This window comes from Chanodichthys erythropterus, chromosome 24, assembly GCF_024489055.1.
Source record: "Chanodichthys erythropterus isolate Z2021 chromosome 24, ASM2448905v1, whole genome shotgun sequence".
NCBI lineage: Eukaryota > Metazoa > Chordata > Actinopteri > Cypriniformes > Xenocyprididae > Chanodichthys > Chanodichthys erythropterus.
Window position 1 is genome coordinate 24,523,292 of NC_090244.1, and position 25,038 is coordinate 24,548,329.

General features: G+C 35.3%; 1 protein-coding gene across 1 annotated transcript in view; it reads left to right on the forward strand.

Moving 5' to 3' along the window:
• Positions 1 to 23,197, forward strand: part of gse1a (Gse1 coiled-coil protein a) — a 40,500-nt gene extending 17,303 nt beyond the window's left edge. Inside the window, exons 3-16 of the mRNA XM_067379525.1 lie at positions 438 to 619; positions 4,275 to 4,438; positions 4,528 to 4,728; positions 5,298 to 5,465; positions 7,471 to 7,799; positions 12,847 to 13,156; positions 14,547 to 15,040; positions 15,830 to 15,942; positions 16,465 to 16,738; positions 17,107 to 17,220; positions 17,317 to 17,613; positions 17,816 to 18,079; positions 19,482 to 19,585; positions 20,897 to 23,197. Of these exons, the coding sequence (XP_067235626.1) occupies positions 438 to 619; positions 4,275 to 4,438; positions 4,528 to 4,728; positions 5,298 to 5,465; positions 7,471 to 7,799; positions 12,847 to 13,156; positions 14,547 to 15,040; positions 15,830 to 15,942; positions 16,465 to 16,738; positions 17,107 to 17,220; positions 17,317 to 17,613; positions 17,816 to 18,079; positions 19,482 to 19,585; positions 20,897 to 21,034 (3,152 nt within the window). The 3' untranslated portion in view covers positions 21,035 to 23,197. The remainder of the gene's footprint in view (positions 1 to 437; positions 620 to 4,274; positions 4,439 to 4,527; positions 4,729 to 5,297; positions 5,466 to 7,470; positions 7,800 to 12,846; positions 13,157 to 14,546; positions 15,041 to 15,829; positions 15,943 to 16,464; positions 16,739 to 17,106; positions 17,221 to 17,316; positions 17,614 to 17,815; positions 18,080 to 19,481; positions 19,586 to 20,896) is intronic.
• The last annotated feature ends 1,841 nt before the right edge of the window (positions 23,198 to 25,038 follow it).

Below are 25,038 nucleotides of genomic sequence, written 5' to 3' on the forward strand. Positions count from 1 at the left end.
CGCGTTTACTTTCACTTTTGCGATCGCGCGTACTCTGTGAATATGGAGTGCCAGTGACCGTTATCCAACTGAATTGTTTTTTATTTAAATGCAAAACAAAATGACAGTGGAAGCGTAATGTAAACATAGCAGTGGCATATTCTTTCCTAATCATCCTAACACACTGTCATGGCAATATCACGAGACTACTTTTTGCCTCGACGAGAAATCTCGTCACATTTTAATCTTGCGAGATCTTGTGACCCATCGTCACACCCCTAATATATGTGTATATATATAATTATATTTACAAACTTCTATGTTAGATGTGATTAATGGGGATTAATCGATTTGACAGTTATATATAATATTTATTAAAAATCAAGAGATATATTTAATGATATATCTCAATAACATTTTTTCAAGATTTCTCCTAACTCATCTGTCTTCTTTTTCAGGTTCTATTAGTGGCGAGTCATCGCATGTTTCCTCCCCGGTGACCAATCACATTTCTCCAGTCAGTACACCCAAGCGGGTTGCCATGGCTACTAGCCTGGGTCCGCCCACAGGCACCCCACCTGTGGTCACAATCGCCCCAACTAAAACAGTCAATGGATTTTGGAGGTCTGAAGGACGTCAGGTATGACAGAAAACTACAATTTAATCCATGTCTTTTAGCTCTGAGTTCCTCTATATATGCTAGAATATTCCTAAAAGTTGACAAATCAAACTATATGATATACCCGTTAAAAATTTCACACAGAAAACAGAAAATTATACATTTAATGTGCATTATTTGCTTTTCATTATGTTACATGAGTGCTAAAATGTTTCTTTGGGAAGTGCAAAAGAGAGGGAGGACTATGAAATTGTCCAGCATTTTATTTCAACCAAAGCCGATGATTAAAAAAGGCAATCCTTATCTTCTGAGATGTTTTGGTGTCCTAATATCTTAGAATTTTAGTTTTGTGCTTTATTCATGATTTTATTTTCATTTAAATAAACTATTATCTGACATGAGCACAAAATAATTGTAACTAGTCCAGCATGTGTGAGGCATTCATTTGGTTGTGAAACCAAACTTTTCTTTCCCCTTTTCTTTATCTTTGCCAATCAATACATACAGAAACATCTCCCCAGACCTCTTCATCCACAGGGCTGATATTATGTTTGTGTGGTCAGGAGGGCTTGACCGCTGGCTTCCGCTCTGAAGAGGGATTGAGGTCCTGATGGGGTCGCAGGGTTTAAATTGGGCTGGATTAGTGCAAATGGGCTGATCTGTGGGTGTCCTGCATGTCCATTATTTCGGTGACTCTCAGGCGCGACCGCAAGATCATGCCAGAATATGTGCGTGTGTGTGTGGATGTGGATGGATGGTTTGTTCAGCTCTCGTTCTGTGTGGCTTTGAGTTTATTTAGCACTGCAGTCAAGGGACATCAGGAGAGACAATAGGCACTTTCCCTTGATCAAACTACCCTCTCTTTGTTTACACAAAGAGTCTTCTGTAGCTCTGCCTGGAGAGAGAGACATACAGAGAGAGAGAGAGAGACAGGATAGAGGGACCAATGCTCTGGATATTCAGTCAGCTTTAAGCCATGCTGTCTCTCTTCTTTATGCCTGTCTCAACCACACACTCACTTGCTGTTTCATTTATAGACTTTAGCACCTATTTGAAAATGAATTGAGTTGATTTTAAAGTAAATACATAGAAGGTTTATATATGATTATGTTCGCCAAATAGTTGTCAAACTAGTTTGGATGCTTAGTATGGTTTGTTCACACACAGTTTGGCTGTTAAGCAAAGAGACTTTTGAATGGCCGTCAAAGGAGAAATATGTTTGGGGGGGGGGTTGTGTTTTTATTGCTCCCCGAACAGAGTTTTTGCGGTGTTAACCACACATTGTTTCAGACCAATCAGTGACACTGAAACTGTAAATATGCAAATAAGAATGATAACCCAGGGTTTAGGAATTTACATTGTGAAACATCATCTTATGATTACCCAGGATTAATTGTTAACCCCAGATAAATTATAAGCAGTGTGGAATGCGGTGACATATCTAGGTTTCGATCCAGTGTTTTTTTTTATTATTCAACATCCCAAAATTGGCATAAGAATAGGTGGATGGAAACATAGCTATTGCAGCCAGTGTAATGAAGAAAAAAAAATCCAGGTTAAAATGATAAAATTCTTGAACAAATATCCTTGTCAAGTGGTGTAGCATAATATGTTATTATTATTTTTTAGAAAAAATAAGCATTAAATATTTTAAAACCATTTGTCAAATGTATGTGGTGCAGCCAACATGCAAGAAAAAAAACATGGATATGATATGTTTATCAATATATCAGCTCTTTTTTGTGACAAGTCAAGGTTCAGGTTGAAAAATATATTTAAAACCTTTTTTAAAATAATTATTAAGATGTGTACATTCACATGTATTTAAGGTGTTAGAAACCCTTTTTTTTACTTTTTGCTTGATCATTACTCCACATATAAACATTTTTCAAAACTAACCTGAATACAAAAAGGTACATCTAAGAATTCGTTTTTTTCTTTATCTTGGACCCAACTGCACAATTCAGTCCCAAACACTGACTGCGTGAATGCAGTCATAGATCCATTTACATTAATTCTCACTTTGCCCAGCAATATATAGCACCTTATGTATCAAATCATTATGGCTACAGCATATGTGATGTGTGTTCAATATCTATTGATGCAGATCTGCTATATACTGACAGTTTTTTACTTGCGAATTGTATGCATTGATGGATTTTTTTTTTTTTTTAAATAATCAGGATTTTTCAATTTTGAATTAAGTCAATAACACCAAAAAGTGTTGCAGAGGATAAGTCTGATACTTTGTGTAGGGACAAAAAAGATGTACTCACTCACTAAATTACTCACTTGTTTACTCACTCACTCATTCACTCACTCACTTGTTCACTAATTTCTTAATCACTGACACACTTATTTATTTACTCACTTATTTGTTCACTTTTTCACTCACTTATTCGCTCACTTATTTGCTCACTGACATATTCACTCAATTATTCACGCACTTAATCACTTACTTATTACTTACTCACTTAATCACCCACTTACACACTCACTTATTCACTCACACACTCACTTATTCACTCACACACTCACTTATTCACTCACTTATTCACTCACTCAATACTTACTCACTTATTCACTCACTTCCTTATTACTTAATCACCCACTTATACACTCAATCACTCACTTACCGATTCGCTCACTCACTCACTCCTGTACTCACTTACTTTGGGGAGTTATGTATTTAATAATTAAATGTACAACAGCTAAACCGGACTATTTCATTCAGTGAGATGGTGGACAATTGTTATATACATAGTTCAGTCATGAAACTCTAGATGGCGCTGGCTGATGGGTCCTTAACGCAAGCTGATGATAATTACAGCATTAACTACTTGGCACAAGCTGAGTGGTTCATGTCACTTATGCAGCCAATGAGCTTGTTGCTCACACATTTAAACGGCTTGGTTAGTTACATTTACTATAGCAGTTTGCAGCGCTCTTCAGAGTTCCTCTTAAACCCTCCACCTTCCCCAGCTCCACCTGTATAGATCTGCTATGGGTTACTGTTATTGCTATTTGTGCAGCAGCACTATGTCTGACTCGCAGCAGCGTATATGCATATGTAATGGCAGTAGCAAGTTCCTGTACTTGCTCTGCAGCAGCAGCAATTCAGCAGCGGCAATTCAGCAGCAGCGTAGCAGATCTATTGCAATGTGCTCCTCATCGGGATCCCTGGCAAAAGCCTCCAGAAGCTGCAGTACATTCAGAACAGGAATGCTAGGATCCTGATGAGGGTGCGCAAATATGATCATAAATCCCATCCTTAAATCGCTCCATTGGCTCCCTGTCTTATTCAGGATTGAGTACAATGCTCTACACGTACCCTCCATTCTGTTTCAACATATCTTCTGAAACCCTCTAGAACCAAGCTCTGTACTATGGGAGATTGGGCTTTCTGCTCAGCTGCTCCAAGTCTGTGGAATGCTCTCCCAAACCATCTGAGGACGTCTGTGGATGCTTTTAAATGTGGCCTTAAAACCCACCTTTTTACCTTTCTTTTGTGTTCTTTTAGTTTGTAGCACTTAGGGATTTTGTTGAAATATAAAGTGTGTAATAAATAAAATGTATTATTATATAATATAAACAAATATTTGTGTACACTGGTATTAATAGATCTGCAAGAAAATTAACCTGATGCCCTTGCCTTTAATGTTTTTTCCCATTTTAGGCTGACTCCGCATTAAGAGTGTCCGCCCAAGAGCGTTTGGCACCAGATCGGCCTTTACCAGCCCAGGAGAAGACCTCCCTCTCCCTCCCTCCGTACCTGGGTCCAGCCCACCCTTTCAACATGACCCCGAGTGCTCTCATTCAAGACCCTCGTCTTCAAACTCAGTCAGTACTCCACACATTCTTACACATCTGCACATCTTACAACTTATAGTCCTTTTTTCTTATTTGGTGTTCTTCTCTTTCTCTCTCAGCCTGTCCAGGCAGGTTCCTAATATGTTGCTAGCAGGGGCTCCGCAGGAGGAGTATCTTCGCGATGGCTTTCGTCCGTATGCCTCTGCCGAAGAGTTGCGCATGCCCTTGCTCCCTCTAGGGCTCAGTCCAGGAACCACAGCCGACACTCTCGCATACTTTCACTCAGGATATTTGCCCCACCCCTCGCTTGCTTCATACAGGTGTGTGGTGTAGTTTTGGTGGTTCTTTTGAATATATAGTACCTTCCAATATTAGACCGGAAAAAACAAAAAAACATATTGATAAAGTTTTTTTATTACAATATGTCTTAAAGGGATAGTTCACCCAAAAATGAAAATTTGGTCACTTTTCATGTCGTTCCAATCCCATACGACTTTTGCTCATCTTGAGTCTATTCACCCAAAATCTGATACATCAAAATGTTCATAAAGAGATTGAGTTAATTTTGTAGTTTTGTTTCAATATTTGATCTGGATGGATTGGACTATTTGTTTGTCTGCATAGAGCAAGGAATATCCTGTTCTTTCATATATATTCCACATGGACATTCTCGATTTGACCCTCTTTTGTCATCTCCCTCTCATTCTGTATAAATAACCCCCTCAGCCTGTCTCTTTGTGGGACTGAGCGGAGGTGAGACAGCAGTGACAGAAATAGGCAGAGATGTTCATGTCGGAGGGCCAGAAAGCAGAGGTTAATGAACGAGCGATTTATTTATAGAGGCACTAATTAGCTGTGCTCTCTGTTTCTGCTTCCTGTGGCTGATCAGGATGGAGGACTACTACAGTCTGTCCGCCCTCCGTTCGCATTACTACCCGCTTCCAGAGGGGGGAGCCCTGCCGGCCCTCCACCCATCTGCTGTTCACCTGCCCATGCCAGGCATCTTTTACCCTCCTGACATCGCACACCAGTCGCTGTCAGCGCTGCACTCTGAGAGGTACACACACACACACACACACACACACACTACACATATAATGGATGTTCAAGTTGGAATTAATAACTAAAATTGTTGCAAGTCAAGCATTGTATTGAAATCCCTTATGATTTGTTCTGTTATTTGTCATTTTCTCTAGGCTTTATTCAGACTTTTTTGTAGATGATTTTACTGCCTTAACATTTTATTATGTATTTTTTAATGAAATTGTATGTAATACTTAATAATATTTAAATATTCAATTAAATATTAAAAGATTCATTCAATCAAATTAATTTCATATAATTAAATGTTTAATTAATTTAAACATATTCATGTGTATGTTTATACTGTGCAATAATATAACCATTTTCTACCCAATCTAATTGGCTGTTTTAGATATAGTAATAGTACCTTTTATTAAATATATTAAATATAAAATATTTATTCTATATTTATACCAGTTTTTTAGTTATTTTTAAATAGATTTGTTTTGATAATTATATAGATTTCCAAGATGGAATTAATAATTATGGTGGTTGCAAGGTGAGCAATGTATTAAAATATAATTTATTATAATATAATATAATATATAAATTATAAATATTTATCATTTCTTCTGTTATTCATCATCTTCACCAACTGATTAACGACATGACTCAAGACTCCTTTCAAACTTTCTTTTGTAGATAAATTTATTGCCTTGACTTTTTATTATGTATTTTTTATTCAATTTAATTTACTATATATTTGTTTTATGTCATTTAAAAACATTTAAATATTAAATTTTACATATTAATATATAACCTAAAATGTATATATTAATATATTATTCTGTAAATAGATTTATGTTTAATTTAATTTACTGTAATTATTGATAGCAATTCTTGTAGTAATAGAGTTAAAATCAGTAGCCAGAATTTCCTACTTTTCTGAAAAACACATTAGATTGCCACTTTAAGTTAGACTTTTAACTTGGAAATTGAGGATACAATTTTTACGAACAAGAAATGTTATGTCTCACAAACATTGCAGCACCCAGCCAGATGAACATTCACTTTTAATCAAATACAATGCACAAGTGAATCAAAATTTCTTTATTAGATGATTATAAATCCATTTTATAAACATTTGCAATAATAAGCCAGCTGAAAACCATCCTAAACTAGTTTACTAGTCTTAGCTGGTCTCCCAGCCGGGTCAGACTGGCCTATTGGCTGGTTCAGAGAACTTTTGGCCACTTTTCATCGTGTCAGGCTCAGAGACCAGCTGAAGACCAACTTGGCCAAGTGTAGAGACCAGCATAAACTAGATAAGCCCAGCAAACCATCTTAGGCTGGTTTATTTTTTTTATTTTTTTTGTTTTTCAGCAGAGGGTTGAAGATATCAAGTAGAAATATCCCATATCTGACATTCGACACTGCCAGACATTTTGGCATTCGAAATTTAACTGACCACAATGATGTCTTTGTGGTCAATGATTGGTCTGGTCATTTCTCTTTTTACCTGTTATCTATTTTTCCATCTATATTAAATGTTACTATGAATCTGCTGTCTTTTTCCCACCCTAATTATCTATATTTGAAATTTTTTTTAACCAACATTTTACCACATACCTTACCACAATTGATACACTGCCTTGCAAATGCACATATATGCATATATAGTTATATATGCTGCATTACATATGCAAATCAGGTGAATGCACTCCAGTTGCCATGTCACAGAGATGCTAATTTGCATACAGTTAAACTCAATGATTTTTTTTAAATGGCATTCCCCTTGGTAATTCCGAATTTTGCAGGTGTTTGTGTGTAAATACGATCATTCCATCATCAGCATAAGATATTCTCCTATATATCATAAACACAAACATGCTCTCGCCATCTTCCCCGAACTCTGAACCAAACATCATCAACACTCTCCTGTGTTCTTGCGGCCTCTCGCTGACTGTATTCTTCTTGTTCCTGTTGAGAGTGTTGCATCTCACACCATTTGTGTGCGTGTGTGTTTCGACCCTCCGCAGGCTGCAGATGGAAGAGGAACTTCGCCAGCAGGAGAGGGAAAGAGAACGAGAGAAAGAGAGAACGCGTGAAATTGAACGAGAAAGGCAGTGGGAACAGGAGGTGCAGAGAGAGAAGAACAGAGACCGAGAGAAAGAAAGAGAGGTCGAGATTAAGAAAGAGCGAGGGAAAGAGATCCAGGCGGTCAAGGCGATGGAGAAACGCCACCTGAGCCACGAGCCGCCGGCAAACCAACACTTGATCTCTCACTCGCAGTCTCATCTGTACGCACACCGGCAGCCCATGAAGGAAAGAGCCAAGCTTGAGGAAAGACTCGCTGCTAACAGACCAGGTATGATGTTGAAAACCGCCCTGATCCAGTAACACAATATTTACAAAGTCCTGATTATGTTTTTGGGGTGTACTAGAATAGGTTTTCATGCTTGAATGTTCAAAAACGCATTATTTTTCACACATTTTTGCAGTTCCTCTCTTCCCAGTCTGCTTCCCAAAAGCATTGTAAGCCGAAGAAGTTCATAAAAACGATTGTACGACTATTCTTAATATTATGGTCTGTTTCCAAAAGCATTGTAACTTAACTAGCACTTGAAAATCATTGTAGATCTATGAGTGCTCTGGAGTAATCGTAAAGCCCTAAGTGGACAGAAAGAAGCCAGAATTATGAGGTCACCTACAGGACAACCAAGTTTCTCTTAAAGCCAATACAGAAGTGACTTAAACTGTGATTCACCGACTTGCCGCTAAGGACAGGTTCCAAAAGAGAGCAGAATCTCATTGAGTCCCATGTTCAAATGGCCAACTTTATGGCAAAAAAAAAAAACATGTTGCCAGCCTGGATCAAATTGTGGTTTTGATCTATACAGCTAATTTTGCCCTTCATGACAACTCTGAGGGGGGTGAATTTTTTTATAACTCATCCATTGAAATTATATTAAGCCTTAAATTTCTGCATAATTAAGGGCGTTCACTTGAGTGACAGGTTTGCCGCTGCTGTCTGTGAGCCGTCATGTTACCTCAGCTAATTCCAGCCGCTGAATTTGGCATCTATGCTGTGTTTGTGCTTTTTTTCAGGATTATTTTATACAATTATAAAATAATAATATATATACAATAAAAAATAATATGGCTTGCTGTATTAATGGTCAAGACTTGAGACGTGCGTCTGTGAAGATGTGCACGCATGCGGAAGATAACACTCTGAGGTCTAAAAACGCGTCGGCGCGTTTTGCAGTTTTTTTTTCACATTGCAGCAAAACAGACTTCAAATACTCCGTCATTTTTTGTCATAGAGACATAAGTAATGTAACAGAACTCACGTTGTTGGATCGTGACATTGGCTAAAAGTTTTGTTCCTGAGATTTACTACAGTGACAGTTGCGGGAGGATATAAAACTCCAACAGCACTGCTTGGATTGGATATTATTACTAAAACTGCTGCATTTTGAAAAATTATACGTTGGACACAGGCTCATTTGTTTTTGAGATATATGATCATATACATTCTTACAACATAAACGTGGCTCAGGTTGCATAATTTCTTGAAGAATGATGATGGAGAGCAGATCATTCAGAAGAAATGTGATGCAAACAATGGATAATATATCAATATTTCATAGATTTAATGCTTTTGTGGACCAAAAGTGCTGTTTTTTGTTTATCAATGGACTCTAATGTACATTTTACCCAAGTGCCACGGATTGGATTCATCTCGTGATCGCTGTTTCATTATAAAGGTATGAAGTCCCGTTTGATTTTTCATGTTGTTATTTGCACACCCGACGCAAATTACAATTACTGGTGCTGGAGCATCTATATCGTAAAAAAGACACTGTATATTTGACAGTAAACATTTAGAACTTTCAAATGATATAACTTGTCATCTTTATTAATATTTGAGATAGTATCTAAGATAGATAGCTCCTTTGTCTGCTAACATGATTAACATGATAAAATTGATTAAAATTTGTAACCAAAAGTTATTCAGACACTTTGACCTGACCATGTTTTGCATGTTTTGCTGACATGATTAAGATAAATTTTTTCTGACACAGTTTAACTCTTGAGCTCTTGTCATATTTTATTACCATTTCTTTTAAACTAAGTGAATAAACTGTTCAAGGTGTCTGAATAAATTTTGGTTTGACTGTGTATATGTGTATATATATATATATATATATATATATATATATATATATATATATATATATATATATATATATATATATATATATATATAGCCTATGTATAATATAAAGAAATATTCTGAAAATTACATCTTTGTTTCGCTTTACCTCCTCCAGAAGAACATTAATTTAATATTTTTGAAAGGTAGGCTATCTTTATTTATTTATTTAATTTTTTTTTTTGTAATCCACATCAGGTGACGATTAAGGTTAAACGTAGAAGGATATGATTCTATAAAGTAATATTTCAGCACTTGAGAAACGGAGAGCAACTCTTAAGTTGCACATAGAACACGTTCTCGCCCGTTCATGTTAAGTGCATTTTTGGGAAATGCACGTGGAATTGAGCGTTCGTGGAAACCTCGCACATAGAGATCGCTCTTAAGTGCTAAGATACATTGTTATTGGGAAACCCGGCCCTGTTTAGTTCATGTCACTATGAAGCCCCCCTTCTGAAAAGCTCAATGCGCTCTGATTGGTCGGCTGGACCAGTGTGTTGTGATAGGTCAGCCACTTCGAGCGTTTTAGGAAATTAAATATCCCTTACCATCACCATGAGTTTTAACACACTAACTAACTCAACCAAGCCTCATCCACTTAATTATGCATACAGTATGCCTTTGGCAGGAATTATTTAAATGAAGAATATTGTGACATGTTTGTACCCAGAAGAAAACTCAAGACTAGAAAGGAGGCGTTTCAGGGAGTTGAGAAACAGTGTTACTGATATGGAGAATAACTCCTGCTGGAGTGACTTTATAACTTTGCAGACCTTTTTCTTGCTCAAACAGCAAAAAAAAGAAAGCAGAAAATGTAAAAAAGCATAATAGGTCCTGTTTAAAGGGACGTTCACCCAAAAATTAACATTTTGTCATCATTTGTCAGGATTTTTTTCTTCTAAAACACAATATAGGATATTTTGAAGAATATTTTGGCTGGTTTTGTCCATACAATGAAAGTCAATGGGGTTCAAAACATTCAAGCTCCAAGAAGGACATAAAAGTATCATACAAGTAGTTCATGTGCACTATATTACAAGACAAATGCATTTATTTGTTTGAGGAACAGATTAAAATTTAAGACATTCAAACTTTTAGCATTTCACAAGATATGAATATGACCCATGATGATGAAAGAATGGAACGATGCAAAAGTGAGTAAATAAATTGTTTTGGGTGAATTATCCCTTTATCCATTATTCCATCTGGACTTTTATTCCTCTATCCTGTAATTAGGATGAAAAGTTTAATTGTGCAATTGTGTTATAATATTGTAAAAGCCTAGAAATATTTTGAATATTATTATAATATATATATATTCAAGTTATAGTATAATGGAAAGTGTACAATAACGTTCAAAATTTTGTGGTCCGTAATATTTTTGAATGTCTCTTATTCTCACCAAGGCTGCATTTATTCAATCAAAAATAGTAAAAACAGAAATATTGTGAAATATTATTACAATGACTATTATTAAAATGACTGTTTTCTATTTGAATTTTTTTTTAAATGTGATTTATTTCTCTGATGCAAAACTGAATTTTCAGCATCATTACTCCAGGATTATTTGATTAAAATGTTCAAAAGAATAGCGTTTATTTGAAATCTAAATCTTTTGTAACATTTTAAATGTCACTTTTGATCAATTGATTACATCCTTGAAGAATAAAAGTGTTTTTCTTTAAAACCTCAAAGCTGATCCTAAACTTTTGAACAGTAGCAGTGTATATTAATATGTTTTCATCCATTTAATATCATGCTGCTGTACAGCTGTTTTAAGATATCCACATTATTTACTTCTCAACTTAAGTTACTTATTGTACTACAGCTGGCTTTATGAATATTCCAAATTTAAATTACGATTGATAGTTCACTCTGAGAAATATTACCTGAAATAGCCTTTTTTGCATTGCTCATGGGTAATTCGTAATTAATATAGTCTGATGAATCTGGATAGGTCTATGTTTGGAGAAACCCAAAGGATTCCTTCAAACCCATTATGACCACTGCCAGCTGTTAAACATGGTTTGGCGGCAATCTCATGGAAGTCAGAAGGTTTTATGGTTGCTCTCCATAATTGTATAATAGCAAATGAATGAGACCATTCATGTGAATCCCATGATCCATGATGAAAACACCCTCAGCTAAATGGTTTCAGGATCCATTAAGATGGTCTCTTTCTAAACCCTTCATCTCTCAAACACCTGGAGAACTTTTCTGCTTACAGATTTGCTCAGCATCTCAGCGCACATTTCAGCTGTATTTGCATTTGCATTTGAGAATCATTTCTAAACAGTGTTATTGTTCACCAAAACTAAAACTTATACTGTATAAATATAAATAGTTTTCGTTAACTGAACTTAAACTTGAAAAAAAAATGACATGGAAATTAGAAATGTTGCCTTGGCAGCTTAATTGAAATAGATATGTTTAAGTACTGACATTACTAACTAAAACTGAAATAAAAGATAAAAAGTTGAAAACTAAGGCAACTATCAACTTATTTTATTTAACAATATTTGTTTAGCTTTTATTTTTATTTCAGTTTTTGTTTTAGAATTTTTTAAAGAAACTAAAAAGTAAAAACTTTATTTGGAAATTTAAAAAAAATACAATTAGAAATGTTGCTTTGGCAACTAACTGAAATAAATTTAAGTACGAAAATTAGTAAAACTAAAACTGAAATAAAAAATAAATTAAAGCTTAATAGAAAAATGATAACTTTTTTAAATAAAACAAGTTGTTAAAGTTGCCTTGGAAGCTAACTAAAATAAATTAGATTAATTTATAGTACTAAAACTAATTTATTTTTTATTTTAGTTTTAGTAAAGCTAACTAGAAATATTTTTTAAAAAAGAAACAAAAACTAATAGTACTAAAATTACTAAAAATGAAATAAAATAAAGATAAATAGAAATAAAAACAAAAACTAATAAAAAGTAACAAGATAAAAAAGACAGCAAAATTACTAAAACTTAAAATGAAAATTGAAAATTTAAAAATAAAAGCTAGTTTAAAATACTAATAAAAAATAACATTGTCTCTGAAGATAAAAGGTGTTCCTCGATATCACTTTATCATGTAAGACGTTCCCATTTTTGGTCCTTCTAGTATATTTAGTAGATATTAATAAAACATTTAAAATTGTTCCACTTGGAGAATAATATGTTTATTCATTTCTCAATTATCAATACAGACAAAACCAAAGAAGCATCGCTGCTCATGCCACAGTCTGCTCCATACTCATCCTCAGGAGGTCCTTCGTCCATCTCCACCTCAGGCCTTGGCCTCTCTTCAAGCAGTCAGTTTGGGAAAAGCCACAGGCTCATGGTAACTCCCATGATGCTCCAGCGGCAGGAGGAGGATGACAGATGGCTTGCCAGACAGAGAGCAGCACTGAAGCTGGAGAAAGAGGACAGACACGGCCAGGAGTTTCAACAGCAAGAGAAGCACCAGGATGTCGTTCGGACCGCAGAACCAGTCGAACCACAGAGAGAGACACACAGGTGGGTGCTGAAGGGAAACTCCAGCCAAAAATCAAAACCTCTTGATATGTACTGTATAGTCTACGATAATGCCGCAAGTATTGTTGTTGACATTATCAAGTATGTCACTCACTTTGCCAAAAACAAACAATAAGATAGAGTGTCTTGAGAGACTATGCATTCACTGTGTGATGCAGCCTAGTAGAATGCAGTTAAAATTACACATTTAACTTTGTTACAATTACACAAAAAACATTGTAGGAGGTTTTGTCTTATTTCTATATGATATAGTTAATATATCACACAAGCAAGCACTGTCAACATATAGTTCAATAAACAGGAAGTCAATATTGCTAGGTGCATTTTAGACACAATATTGTCTGTTTTTACTCTATTTTGCCAGTAAAAATAGTTCCAAATGAAGACACAGCAGAATCATTTTGCATCTCCGAGCAACACACAGCAGCGTTTAATTACTGAATGAATCAGCCATTTGAACGAATCGGTTTAATGAATGATTCAATGACTCCCTCATTAAGACATTGACTTTCTGCCACCTATTGGTGGTTTTAGCTTCTTATTTATTTATTTATTTATTTATTTATTTATTTATTTATTTATTTATTTGGCAGACAGAGAGTTCTGAGAGAAAGTATAAATATTTGTTTGTTTGTTTGTTTGCCTGGCAGAGAGCTCTGGAGGTACAGAAAATAAAAATATTTATTTATTTAATATAATATATAAAATGTATTTCTATTTAATTGTATGTATTTAATTGAATTAATATTCTGGCTTATACCAATATTTATATTATATATCATACATGTTTAATTGATCATTATTTTTTCCTAGGCTTATTTCATAATTTAATATTCAAAATATTGTTTTTAAAAGATTAATCCAATAGCATTATTTATACATTTGTAATTGCAGTGTAAATACATGTAAATGGTGCTTCAGACACAGCTTCTGTGCCACTTCTGCAGTGAAAAATGTATTTTGTTTATTTCATTTGATTAGCAACAGCCTATAGTGTCTTATTATTCTAATTTAATTTCTTGATTAAACATAAGAATTTGACTTAAAAGATGATACGTACATCTAATAAGGGTAGAAAAACTCCCCTGCAAATCAGTTTAAGGGGCCAGATATTGCCTTATGTAAAAGTTCATTTGTGCCTCTGCTGTGAACTGACCATCGCACACAATATGAAAAATATGAAGAATATGAAAAGCTTTGGGAGTTCAGCCAAGGTACCAGCATAAAACACACTCAGGAAAATATTATCTAATTATTGTGATTGACAAAATCCCAGAAAATATCAAGATCATTTTTGTCAGTATCACTGCTGCCATTGTGTGTTATCATACTGCCCTCTTTTGGTGCACTCTAGAAATGTTTTCTGTTTCAGGTACGTCACACACCATAATGATGTGGGTGTCAGAGACTTACCTCAACCCTTGGGGGCACCACCTCCTCTCATCACCCCTAAACCTCTTCCTCGGGACCATCACTCCTCTCCTTCCACTCCCAGCAGCCTTTGGAACCCCGTCTCCCTCCTCAACTCGCCCTCAGACCGGCCTCTATCCCACATCCATCCTTTCTCAGGCCACACCAGACCAAAACCTCTTGAAGAAGAAGTCAGGCCCTCTTCCATGCGGGTGAACAATCTTCTGGAGCCTGGAAAATACCTGGCGGATCTGGAGAAATCCACCCGGGGCTTTCTGATCCAGCAGAGGGCTGCCTTCACCCAGTCTGGACCTGCGGACAACAGGCAGCCCCAGGGTCCGGCTCTAGAGAGGACAGACACCATGATGGTGTATGATCAGGCTCTCCAGCAGCACAGGAGGCTGGTCAGCAAATTAGACCTGGAGGAGAAGAAACGCAGGGAAGCCAGAGAGAAAGGTATGAAGTGGTAGAGTGAAAATGTCAAAATGTCTTATTTATTTGTTTTGCTTGTTTGTTTGTTTGCCAGACAGAGCTTCTATCTATCTATCTATCTATCTATCTATCTATCTATCTATCTATCTATCTATCTATCTATCTATCTATCTATCTATCTATCTATCTATCTATCTATCTATCTATCTATCTATCTATCTATCTATCTATCTATCTATCTATCTATCCATCCATCCATCCAAATATTATATATAATATCCATCTATTTAAATATTTGATATAATATTCTAAACATGTTATATAAAATATATATAAGAATTTACTAAAAATATTATAAAAGTTTGCATAAAAATTGTGCTTTATTATTTGATTATATTTAAAAAATCACAAAACCATATTTATTTTGGCCAAAATTACAGCTTGTGTAACATTAAACACTACCGTTACCGAGGTCAAGTTAAATTTTTTTTATTTATTGATCAAATGACAGTGAATACATTTATAATGTAATGAAAGACTGTATTTCAAATAAATGCTGTTCTTTTAAACTTTCTATTCATCAAAGAATCATGAATAAAAAATCCTACACAACTATTTTCAACATTGATAAGAATCAGAAATGTTTCTTGAGCATCAAATCAGCATATTAGATTGATTTCTGTGACACTGAAGACTGGAGTAATGATGCTGAAAATTCAGCTTTGCATCAAAGGATACATATGCATTTAGATTTCTTCTTTCATCCATATTGTGTCTTTCACTTGTTATGTAATAATCTTCTGCCTTTTTCAGGTTATTACTTTGAATTAGATGACTCTTATGATGAGAGCGATGAGGAGGAAGTTCGAGCTCATCTGAGAAGAGTCGCTCAGCAGCCTCCTCTCAAACTAGATGCATCTACAGAGGTACAGTGACACATTTCATTAGGGGTCCTCAAATGTCAATGTCATCTTGATACAAAAATCAAAACAGCGAACAACTAAATGGACAACTACAATCTATAAGCTACCATGAGTAAAATAATGCAACCATACTGGCATTCATGCTGGGAACACCAACACAGAAAAGCTAGTATTTTATATTTTATAGTGCTGCGGACATCACATCATGTGAATCAAATTGGTCAAATCTCTCACAATACCTGTGTTTTATCCATACCTTATCCATGTGTTCAAGAGAAAAAAAACTTCCTGGGAAACTGGAATAAAATACCCGTTATAAAAAATGGACGTTGCTGCAATCGGGGAAGCCACTATGGCTCTTTTTTCCTATATCATAAATGACTTGTGCATTTTTAGAATTGATGTGCATCTTGCCAGTGTTTTTTTTTTTTTTTTTTATTTTATTTTTTTATTCGATATCCTAAAATGCACATAAAAATAGGCGGATGGAAACATAGCTACTGTCTGTTTCTTTTCTCTCTGCAGAAGACAGAGTTTTTGGGTTTGTTTGGACTGACGACTCTCTCTAAGCGAGATGAGCTCCTGGAGATGAAGAGGAGGAAGAGGAAGAGGATGATGCAGGAGAGAATCCCTTCACCCTCAACGGTGCAGAGTAAACGGAAGACTCCATCTCCTCCCCAGCCTCCCCTCACCACACGCTTCACCCCAGAGGAGATGGACTGCACTGCTGAACTCGACGACAAGAAACACTTCCTCAGCATGTTCGACCTGAACCATGTCAGTCTGGATGAAAGAAGAAGTATGTACAGTGCAGACACCAACACACCGAATTTTGTACAAATACTGTCACAGTCACACTACCAGTGTTGAAGATGCTAGAGAATAATAATCTAATAATTTGGACATAAATGTTAATAAAAACAAAAATTAAATACAAATGAAAAAATATTATTTCTAATTATTTTAAAAATATATACAATTATATAATGTCATACTATGTTGCATAATAAAATGTAATTATATATATATATAATTATATATATGAATATATATTCATTATATATTTATTGAAATGAACTCTCTGAACTGATTTACTAAAAATTAATTGGAGAGAAGATATTTGACAAGAATGATGTTGATTATTTATTTTTTATTTTTTTACCTCAGAGAATAAGAAGATTGAGGACTTGCTAGAAGCCATCAAACAGAAAACTGTTACTTTGGACACCCTCAGATATGCCTCAGTTAGACCCTGTTCTAGCCCATCTGCTCCAGTGTCTGGTAAGATTGACAGATACAGATATGGCTTTAACCAAATGATTAAGTTTTGGCATTATCCTTCGATTTCCAAGTCATGTTCTATGCTTTTCCCATCAGTCAGTAATGTTCATTCTGAACCCCGAAATCACTCACCCGAAAACCCTCTGCCTCAAGACCCCCCGGCACTGGCACCTCTCCAGGCTCAAAACCAACCCAAGATGACCTCCCCGAGCACAAGAACTCCGAGCCTGCAGGCCAGCGCTCGACAGCCCCTCTCCCAGCCGAAGGACCAACCTCCTGGGCTCAATGGAGTAAAACTCCAGGTATGGGAGCGAAGAAACTCTGAGGAGTTCGCACAGCACTTCCATCAGTCTGTGCTGCAGTCTACTCAAATATCCCAGCAGAAACAGAAAGGTAACGTTGGATACTCTATACTTATATTTGAGAGAGAGAGATTTGTGTATATATATATATATATATATATATATATATATATATATATATATATATATATATATATATATATATATATATATATATATATAATACACATATATACATATATATACATATATACATATTACCAGTATAGCCTGCTTGACATGTATTCCAACAGGTGATGCTATTGGGGTGAATGAGCAGTTTGACCCCCCTGCACATCCACCTCCAGGCCTCCAGAGGGCAGTCAACAAACTCCCTAATGGACAGACCAATGGCCACTCTTGCCATTTATCATCCCTCCACGACTCTCCAGGGGTGAGGAATGACCTTTCAGCTGGGGAGGGCATCAGTTCAGATGAAGATGAGGAAGAAGAGTCATTCAGTCCTAGGTGGAAAGGGATTGAATCTATATTTGAGGCATACGAGGAGTATATGGAGGGTGAGTTTACAGCACTTGGTGAGATTCAGACTTGCATTATTTGGATAAATATGTGAACATGAGGAACTTTTAGCAAGTTGAAAATGAACTAAGCAGATAATTGAATTTGTTGAGTTAAAGTGTTAGTTCACCCAAAAATGATTCCATAATTTACTCACCCTCAAGCCATCCTAGGTGTATATAACTTTCTACTTTCAGCAAAACACAGAGTTATATTAAAAAATCTCGGTTACTATTTAGTAAATAGTAACCGAGATTTTGAAGCCCAAAAAAGTACATCCATCCATCATAAAAGTAATCCATACGACTCCAGGGGGTTAATAAAGGCCTTTTGAAGCGAAGTGATGGGTTTTTTTTTTAGAAAAATATCCATATTTAAAATTTTACAAACTATAATCACTGGTTTCCGGTAAGGGTCGTACGTGAGTCTAGTTCCGGTGGAAGAGTGACTTCTGACCTGACGCATGTCATATTGATGAAAGCGGAAGCGCAGAGGAAAGAGCAAAACAAAACACCTTTTATGAATTAGAATTTTTGAAGAGAAATGTTGGAGGAGCTTGAGTTTGTTGAGTTTGCCTGAGTTTGTTGCCCATCCCTATTTGATTGAACCACCAGAGTCGTACTCCTACATCCTACGTCATACGTTGGGTCAGAGGTCACTCTTCTGCCAGAACTTGACTTGCATTCAGCCATTACCGGAGTTTTAAATATAGACATTTGTCTTACAAAAACCCATTGCTTTGCTTCAGAAGGCCTTTATTATCCCCCTGGAGCCGTATGGATTACTTTTAGGATGGATGGATGTGCTTTTTTGGGTTTCTGAATCCCGAATTTTATTCACTCCCATTATAAAGCTTGGAAGAGCCAGGATATTTTTTTATATATAATATATATATATATATTTATATATATAACTCAGCTTGTGTTTGGCTGAAAGAAGAAAGTCATATACCCCTAGGATGGCTTGAGGGTAAGTAAATTATGGTATACTTTTAATTTTTAGGTGAACTCTCCCTTTAAGGTGTGGTCAAAATTTTGTCTTTCAATAGTGTTGATGTATGAAGCACAGCTCACACAGAAGTCACTTTCAAACCAAGCAGCTTTCTGTTGTTCAGTGTGGCGATTCTGCTTGACCAACTTGAACCCGTTGTGAAATCTGCATTAGGAAATCTTTCACCCTCACGAGAATTTCCCAATCGTGTGAATTTGTATTGAAATGACTGGATTTCCTCTTGAAAATTCAACAGTAAATGTGAGCACACCTTTAGACTGCATTGATTTTTTCTGTGGTTGCAGGCGTCTGTGGACAGGATATTGTCTTTTCAGAGTGTATATTTGATTACTACTGTATTATTACAGTGCATTGCTCACCTGTCCCTCTCTGTCCCTTTCTGTGTCTCAGAAAGAAGTATAGAGCACCAGGTTCTCCAGAGTGAGTGTAGACGCCTAGAGACACACCATTACAATCTCACTCTGACAGCTGAACAGCTTTCTCATAGTATGAGGGTAAGGATATATTATTTTGGTATCTATACATTATATTATTTTACTTCTATAGATTATTATATTTTATGTTTTATTAATTTAATTTTTTTTTAAGATACAAAGTGTTTTTGCACACTAAAATCATGTTGTTTTAATAACAAGTATTTTAACATTTATGAATTGAAACAAATGTTTTATTAACGTTCCTGGAAGAACATTTGTTTCAATTCATATCTGTTAGAGTTATCTGGTCTTTAATAATGTACTCAAAAAGTTAGCACAATAACATTTTCTCTAAATCATTCATGGGGCGTTTTTACCTGAACTATTTAGTTGGATGTTCACCTAACATTTTTTTAAATGTTACTACTTGTTTCAGAACGTTCAGAGAATATTCTAAAGTAACATTCCCATAATGTTTGAAGAATGATAAAATGGAATCCTAACGTTCGCATAACCAAGAAAAAAACTGGACGTTTTGAATGTTCAGAGAACATTCAGAAATAATTTATAAGAATTTATAACTTAATGTGAATGTTAGCAAAACGTTCTTGGAGCATATTTTTGTTAGCTGGGATACTGACCAGGGGTTCGTTTCCCAAAAGCATTGTTTGCCAACTATGCTCTCAAGCTCAGTTGTTAGCAACATAGTTTAAAGATTCAGTGTTTCCCGAAACCATAGTTCAAACAAACAATCGCAAACAGCATCGCAAAGCCTACAGCTCTTAACCTGTGGTTAGTAGCATAGTTTCGTGTAAGTATGACATGTGGACTTACATAGATCATGCTCTTGAGAAAAACAAGTAAGCTAACATGCAGTACAATCTATATCTGTCATTATTTGTTTACACATTTGTCAAGAGAGTGAACATGCAATTTTTGAAGCGTGAGCCTGTGTGCACGTATGAGGGAACCCATAATTGGATAAAACATCTGGAAATCAAGCAAAACAATGGAAAACGAAAGCAGCAAAGTACTTCTTAGATGCCATGCTTGTTATTTACAACAATAATCTGATATTACTTTGATCTTAGCATGGGTCAAACAACGGATGTGCAACAAAGTTACTTTGATTTTGGGAAACTATTGTGACTAGCTTGTTCATTTCTCCAATGATGCATCATACTATGGTACTTAAAGGGTTAGTTCGCCCAAAAAATGAAAATTTTGTCATTAATTACTCACCCTCATTAAAATTAAGATATAAAAATTAAGATATTTTTGATGAAATCAAACTTATTGAATTCATTATTTAGTTGTCCAATGTATTTTTTATCGTATGATAATAACTACTACTTGTATGAATTTTTTCTCTCTTTCTCCCATAACTAGGACCTGTTGGCACAGAAGCACAATCTAGCCCTGAAGAGAGATCGTATGCAGGCTGAACTGGAGCACTTCAAGAAATGCTTAGCATTGCCGCTGCTACACTGGCACAGAGGATACTACAAGAGGCCTTCGCCGAGGTGACCTTATGATGGACGTGCTTATGGAGAGTGGCGGGTCAGTGTAATCGCTGGGTCAATGTGGCCTCACATGAGAACTTAATCTAAACGTGTGATTTCAGCTTTGGCATGAGAAGATAGACAAAGCTATTGGTCATTGTCTGGTGCCAATGTTTGATGCCTCACTGTGACTCTCTGCACTAAAAATCCAACCACTATATACAGGATCTAATCTCTGAACAAAACAGGCATTCAGCATATCCATTACATGACTAACGGACTAAATCTGATGGGACATTTGAAAGACCAATGCCAAGAGGTGCAGAAAACTAACCCGGAGGTGTTCACATGCAGATGGCTCTGGAAATCAGCTAATGTGGAATTTAGTTCAAATGTTTTAATATTTATACAGTTTTTAAAGGAATATTATTATGTAAAATACTGTCAAATCACATTTTGTATGTTTTTATTATTAATGATTAATTATAAAAAGGACTGTAATTTGGAAAAAAAATATTTTAATGCTTTTTGCTGGGAAAAAAAATGTGTTGATTGGGTACTGCTGGTCAGAAATGTTGGTAAAAGCCAGAAATTAAGTTATTTCTCATTTCAAAATCTCATCAAAGGTTTCAGTTTATTAATTGTAATTGTAGGAATGTCATGAAAGTAGTTGTCTAGTACTATTTAACAGTGTTCCCGTATGTTTTGTTATTCTCTCGTTGTCACACACCAAATCAAAAGTTCTGTTACCAACCAGTACATGGCTGTTCGTAAATGGACACTAAAAAAACAATCAAATGGGTATCACTTTATAATAGCTTTCATTATTGACTCATTAATAACAAACAGCAGATCAGCAGTTCATGTACATTTAAATATGAATATACTGAGAAATACATGAATCATGAGTACATTTGTGAATGTACATTAATTATTATGGAGGACCATTTGTGCTAAGTCAGTCAAGCAAACGATCATTATCATGTGGATGATGAAAAAAGCAATTAATACAAAAATAATAAATATGAATAAAATAAATGAATAAAAACAGATGCATACAATATAAATGAGAATATATACATAATAATTATGAAAAAATAAGAATAATCAATTAAATATTGTATTTTCTGTTTAATTCATACAATAATTAATTTCTGGGTCATTTTGTTTCTAAAATGATTATGAAATGGTACAAACGGGCCCCTACAAAGATTATATGATGATCATGTAATACTGTTTGTTACAGACTTATTAAAATCATAAAAATAATTATAAAGTGTCACCCAAATGTTTGTTTGTATAACTTGGCCAGTATAATTTATTTTTCAACCTACAGCTGCCAACAGTCATTTAGCTTGTGCATTTCATACAGATTTTAGTGCCACAAAGTTTTGTACAGCAGTGACTAGTGAAAAACACAAATGAGTTGTCACTATATTATTAATTATGACATAACCCCCCAGTTTCACAGACAAGGCTTAAGCTAGTCTTAAACAGAAATGCATGTTTGAGCTTTTTTAATGGAAAGAAACTTGCACTGACATATCTTAAATTATGTCACTTCCATTGTTTTGTCTCATGATACACAAGGAATGTTTTTTTCTAGGGCACATTTATAAAAGCTACTTAAATGTCCTAATTGAACTAAGGCCTAATCCTATCTTAGTCTAAGCCTTGTCTGTGAAACCAGGCCTTAATCACACTTCATGTGTTGAATTTTAAAGAAATGTCCAATGATACAAGTTGAGAAGTGTCTGTCTTAAGATGTTAATTCTCCTTATTTTCTTTGACACTTAAAATGCAGACCTAAAGGCCTGTAGTTATCATTGCATATTGTTTCAAAGAAGAATGGAGTATGGAAATCTGTATATCTGTTTGTAAGAAATGGAAAGGAAATGGTACAGCCATTATAGTTATGGCAGGAAAAAAATGAAATGTTTTTAGTTGTAATTTTTAGTGGAATGAAATGTGAGTTAATATATTATTTGTTAAAGGTAGAAATACTTATTTATGGATATATAGGTGTATATGCTGAGAAAAGAGTTTGAAAAATGAATTTCTTGCCATATTTTGTTTACAAAAACTCTCAAGAAAGTAATGAACATGATTCGTGCACATACGTAACATGATCTTTCAGTTGTTTCTTGACTATATGATTTACAATGCAGCAAAATAAACAACTTGATATTCACCCTTTAAATGATCTCCAGTCTATTCTATACTCGTGTATATAAATACACACACATTAGTGGCCAAAAGTTATGTCCAGCCTAAGAAAATTGACATCTTCACCCTTTATTTAAATATTACTCATTTGTTAAAGATTTTGTATATTGTAGTTGTGCTCGGTGTCAGTTGTTTTATTTGTGACACAATGAAACATAACAAATTCTGGCAACATTATTTTTGGCCAGGCTGTTGTACAAAGAAATTATGAACACATGCAAAAGGAGAGAACCAATGTAATATTAATTATGGATTATTTTGTAGCCAGTGTGTGTTTTTTCTTTGAGGTTTTTGTTTTAGTATGCTTTTTTAGTTTGCCTTTTGGCCAAACAGTTTTGTCAGATAGTGTACCTTAACCAAGTTTAGTGTTTTGTTTTCCCTCATATTTAAAATATTTATGGAATATAAAATATTTTCCTCATATTTTGACAGCTTAATCAAACTTGTAGAATATCCCCACCGGACATCACTTTGGCCATTACTATATATACAGTTATGGTCAGAATTATTGGCACCCTTGGTAAATATGAACAAAGAAGCCTGTTAAAATAAATATGCATTGATAATCCCTTTGATCTTTTATTTCACAAAATAAATCACAAAAATCTATTTTCATCAAAGTAAAAGAATTGAACATGTGGGGAAAATTTCTTTTTAACAGACATTGGCCAACATTATTGGCACCCTTTTATTCAAGAGTCTTTTATTATTAGAGTCTTCACAATAAATGCCTGATGAGTTTGGACATCAGAACGATTCCCAACACCAAGATGGTGTCTCTCCTCTTCAGTTCACCCCACTCATTTTCTATAGGGTTCAGGTCAGGGGACTGGGACAGTCATGGCAGAAGCTTCATTTTGTGCTCAGTGACCCATTTTTGTGTTGATTTTGTTGTTTGTTTTGGATCATTGTCCTGATGGAAGATCCGACCACTGCCCATTATAAGATTTTTAGCAGAAGCTAAGGTTTTTTGTTTTTTTTTCTGTTGGTATTTGCTAGAACCCATGATGTCATGTATCTGAACAAGATGTCCAGGACCTCCAACAGAAAAATAGGCCCACAATATTAAAGATCCAGCAGTATATTTAACTGTGGGCATGGGGTACTTTTTATAACCATCTGGTGGTTTTGCTGCCAAAAAGCCCAAACAACATGTGATAATGTAGGTGCCATTTGATCATTTTATAGGCTTTCTGAACACAAGACTACAAGACACATGTCCTCTTCCAGGTAGAATCGTAACATTTCCTGTTGATTAGAACTTCTTAATTATTGCCCTGACGGTGGAAATGGGAATTTTCAATGCTTTAATGCTTAGCTATTTTGTGAAGCTCGACACTCTTGCTTGCACATCATAGATTCAACAAGGTGCTGGAAACATTCCTCAGACATGAAATTGACATGATATCATCACACAGTTGCTGAAGATTTGTCAGCTGCAGATTTGTAAATCTCCCTTTTCAGCACATCCCAAAGCTGCTCTATTGGATTGAGATGTGGTGACTGTTGAGTCAGTTTCAGTATAGTGAACTCATTGTCATGTTCAAGAAACCAGTTTGAGATGATTTAAACTCTGTGACATGGTGCATTATCCTGCTGGAAATAGCCATCAGAAGATGAGACACTGAAGTCATAAAGGGATAAACATGGTCAGCAAATGTATGCTGTGGTGTTTAAACGATGCTCAATTGTTACTAAGAGTGATAAGAAAATATGATTAACCACCAGCAGCCTGATCCATTGATACAAGGCAGGGTGGATCCATGCTTTCATGTTGTTTCTGCCAAATTCTACCATCTGAAA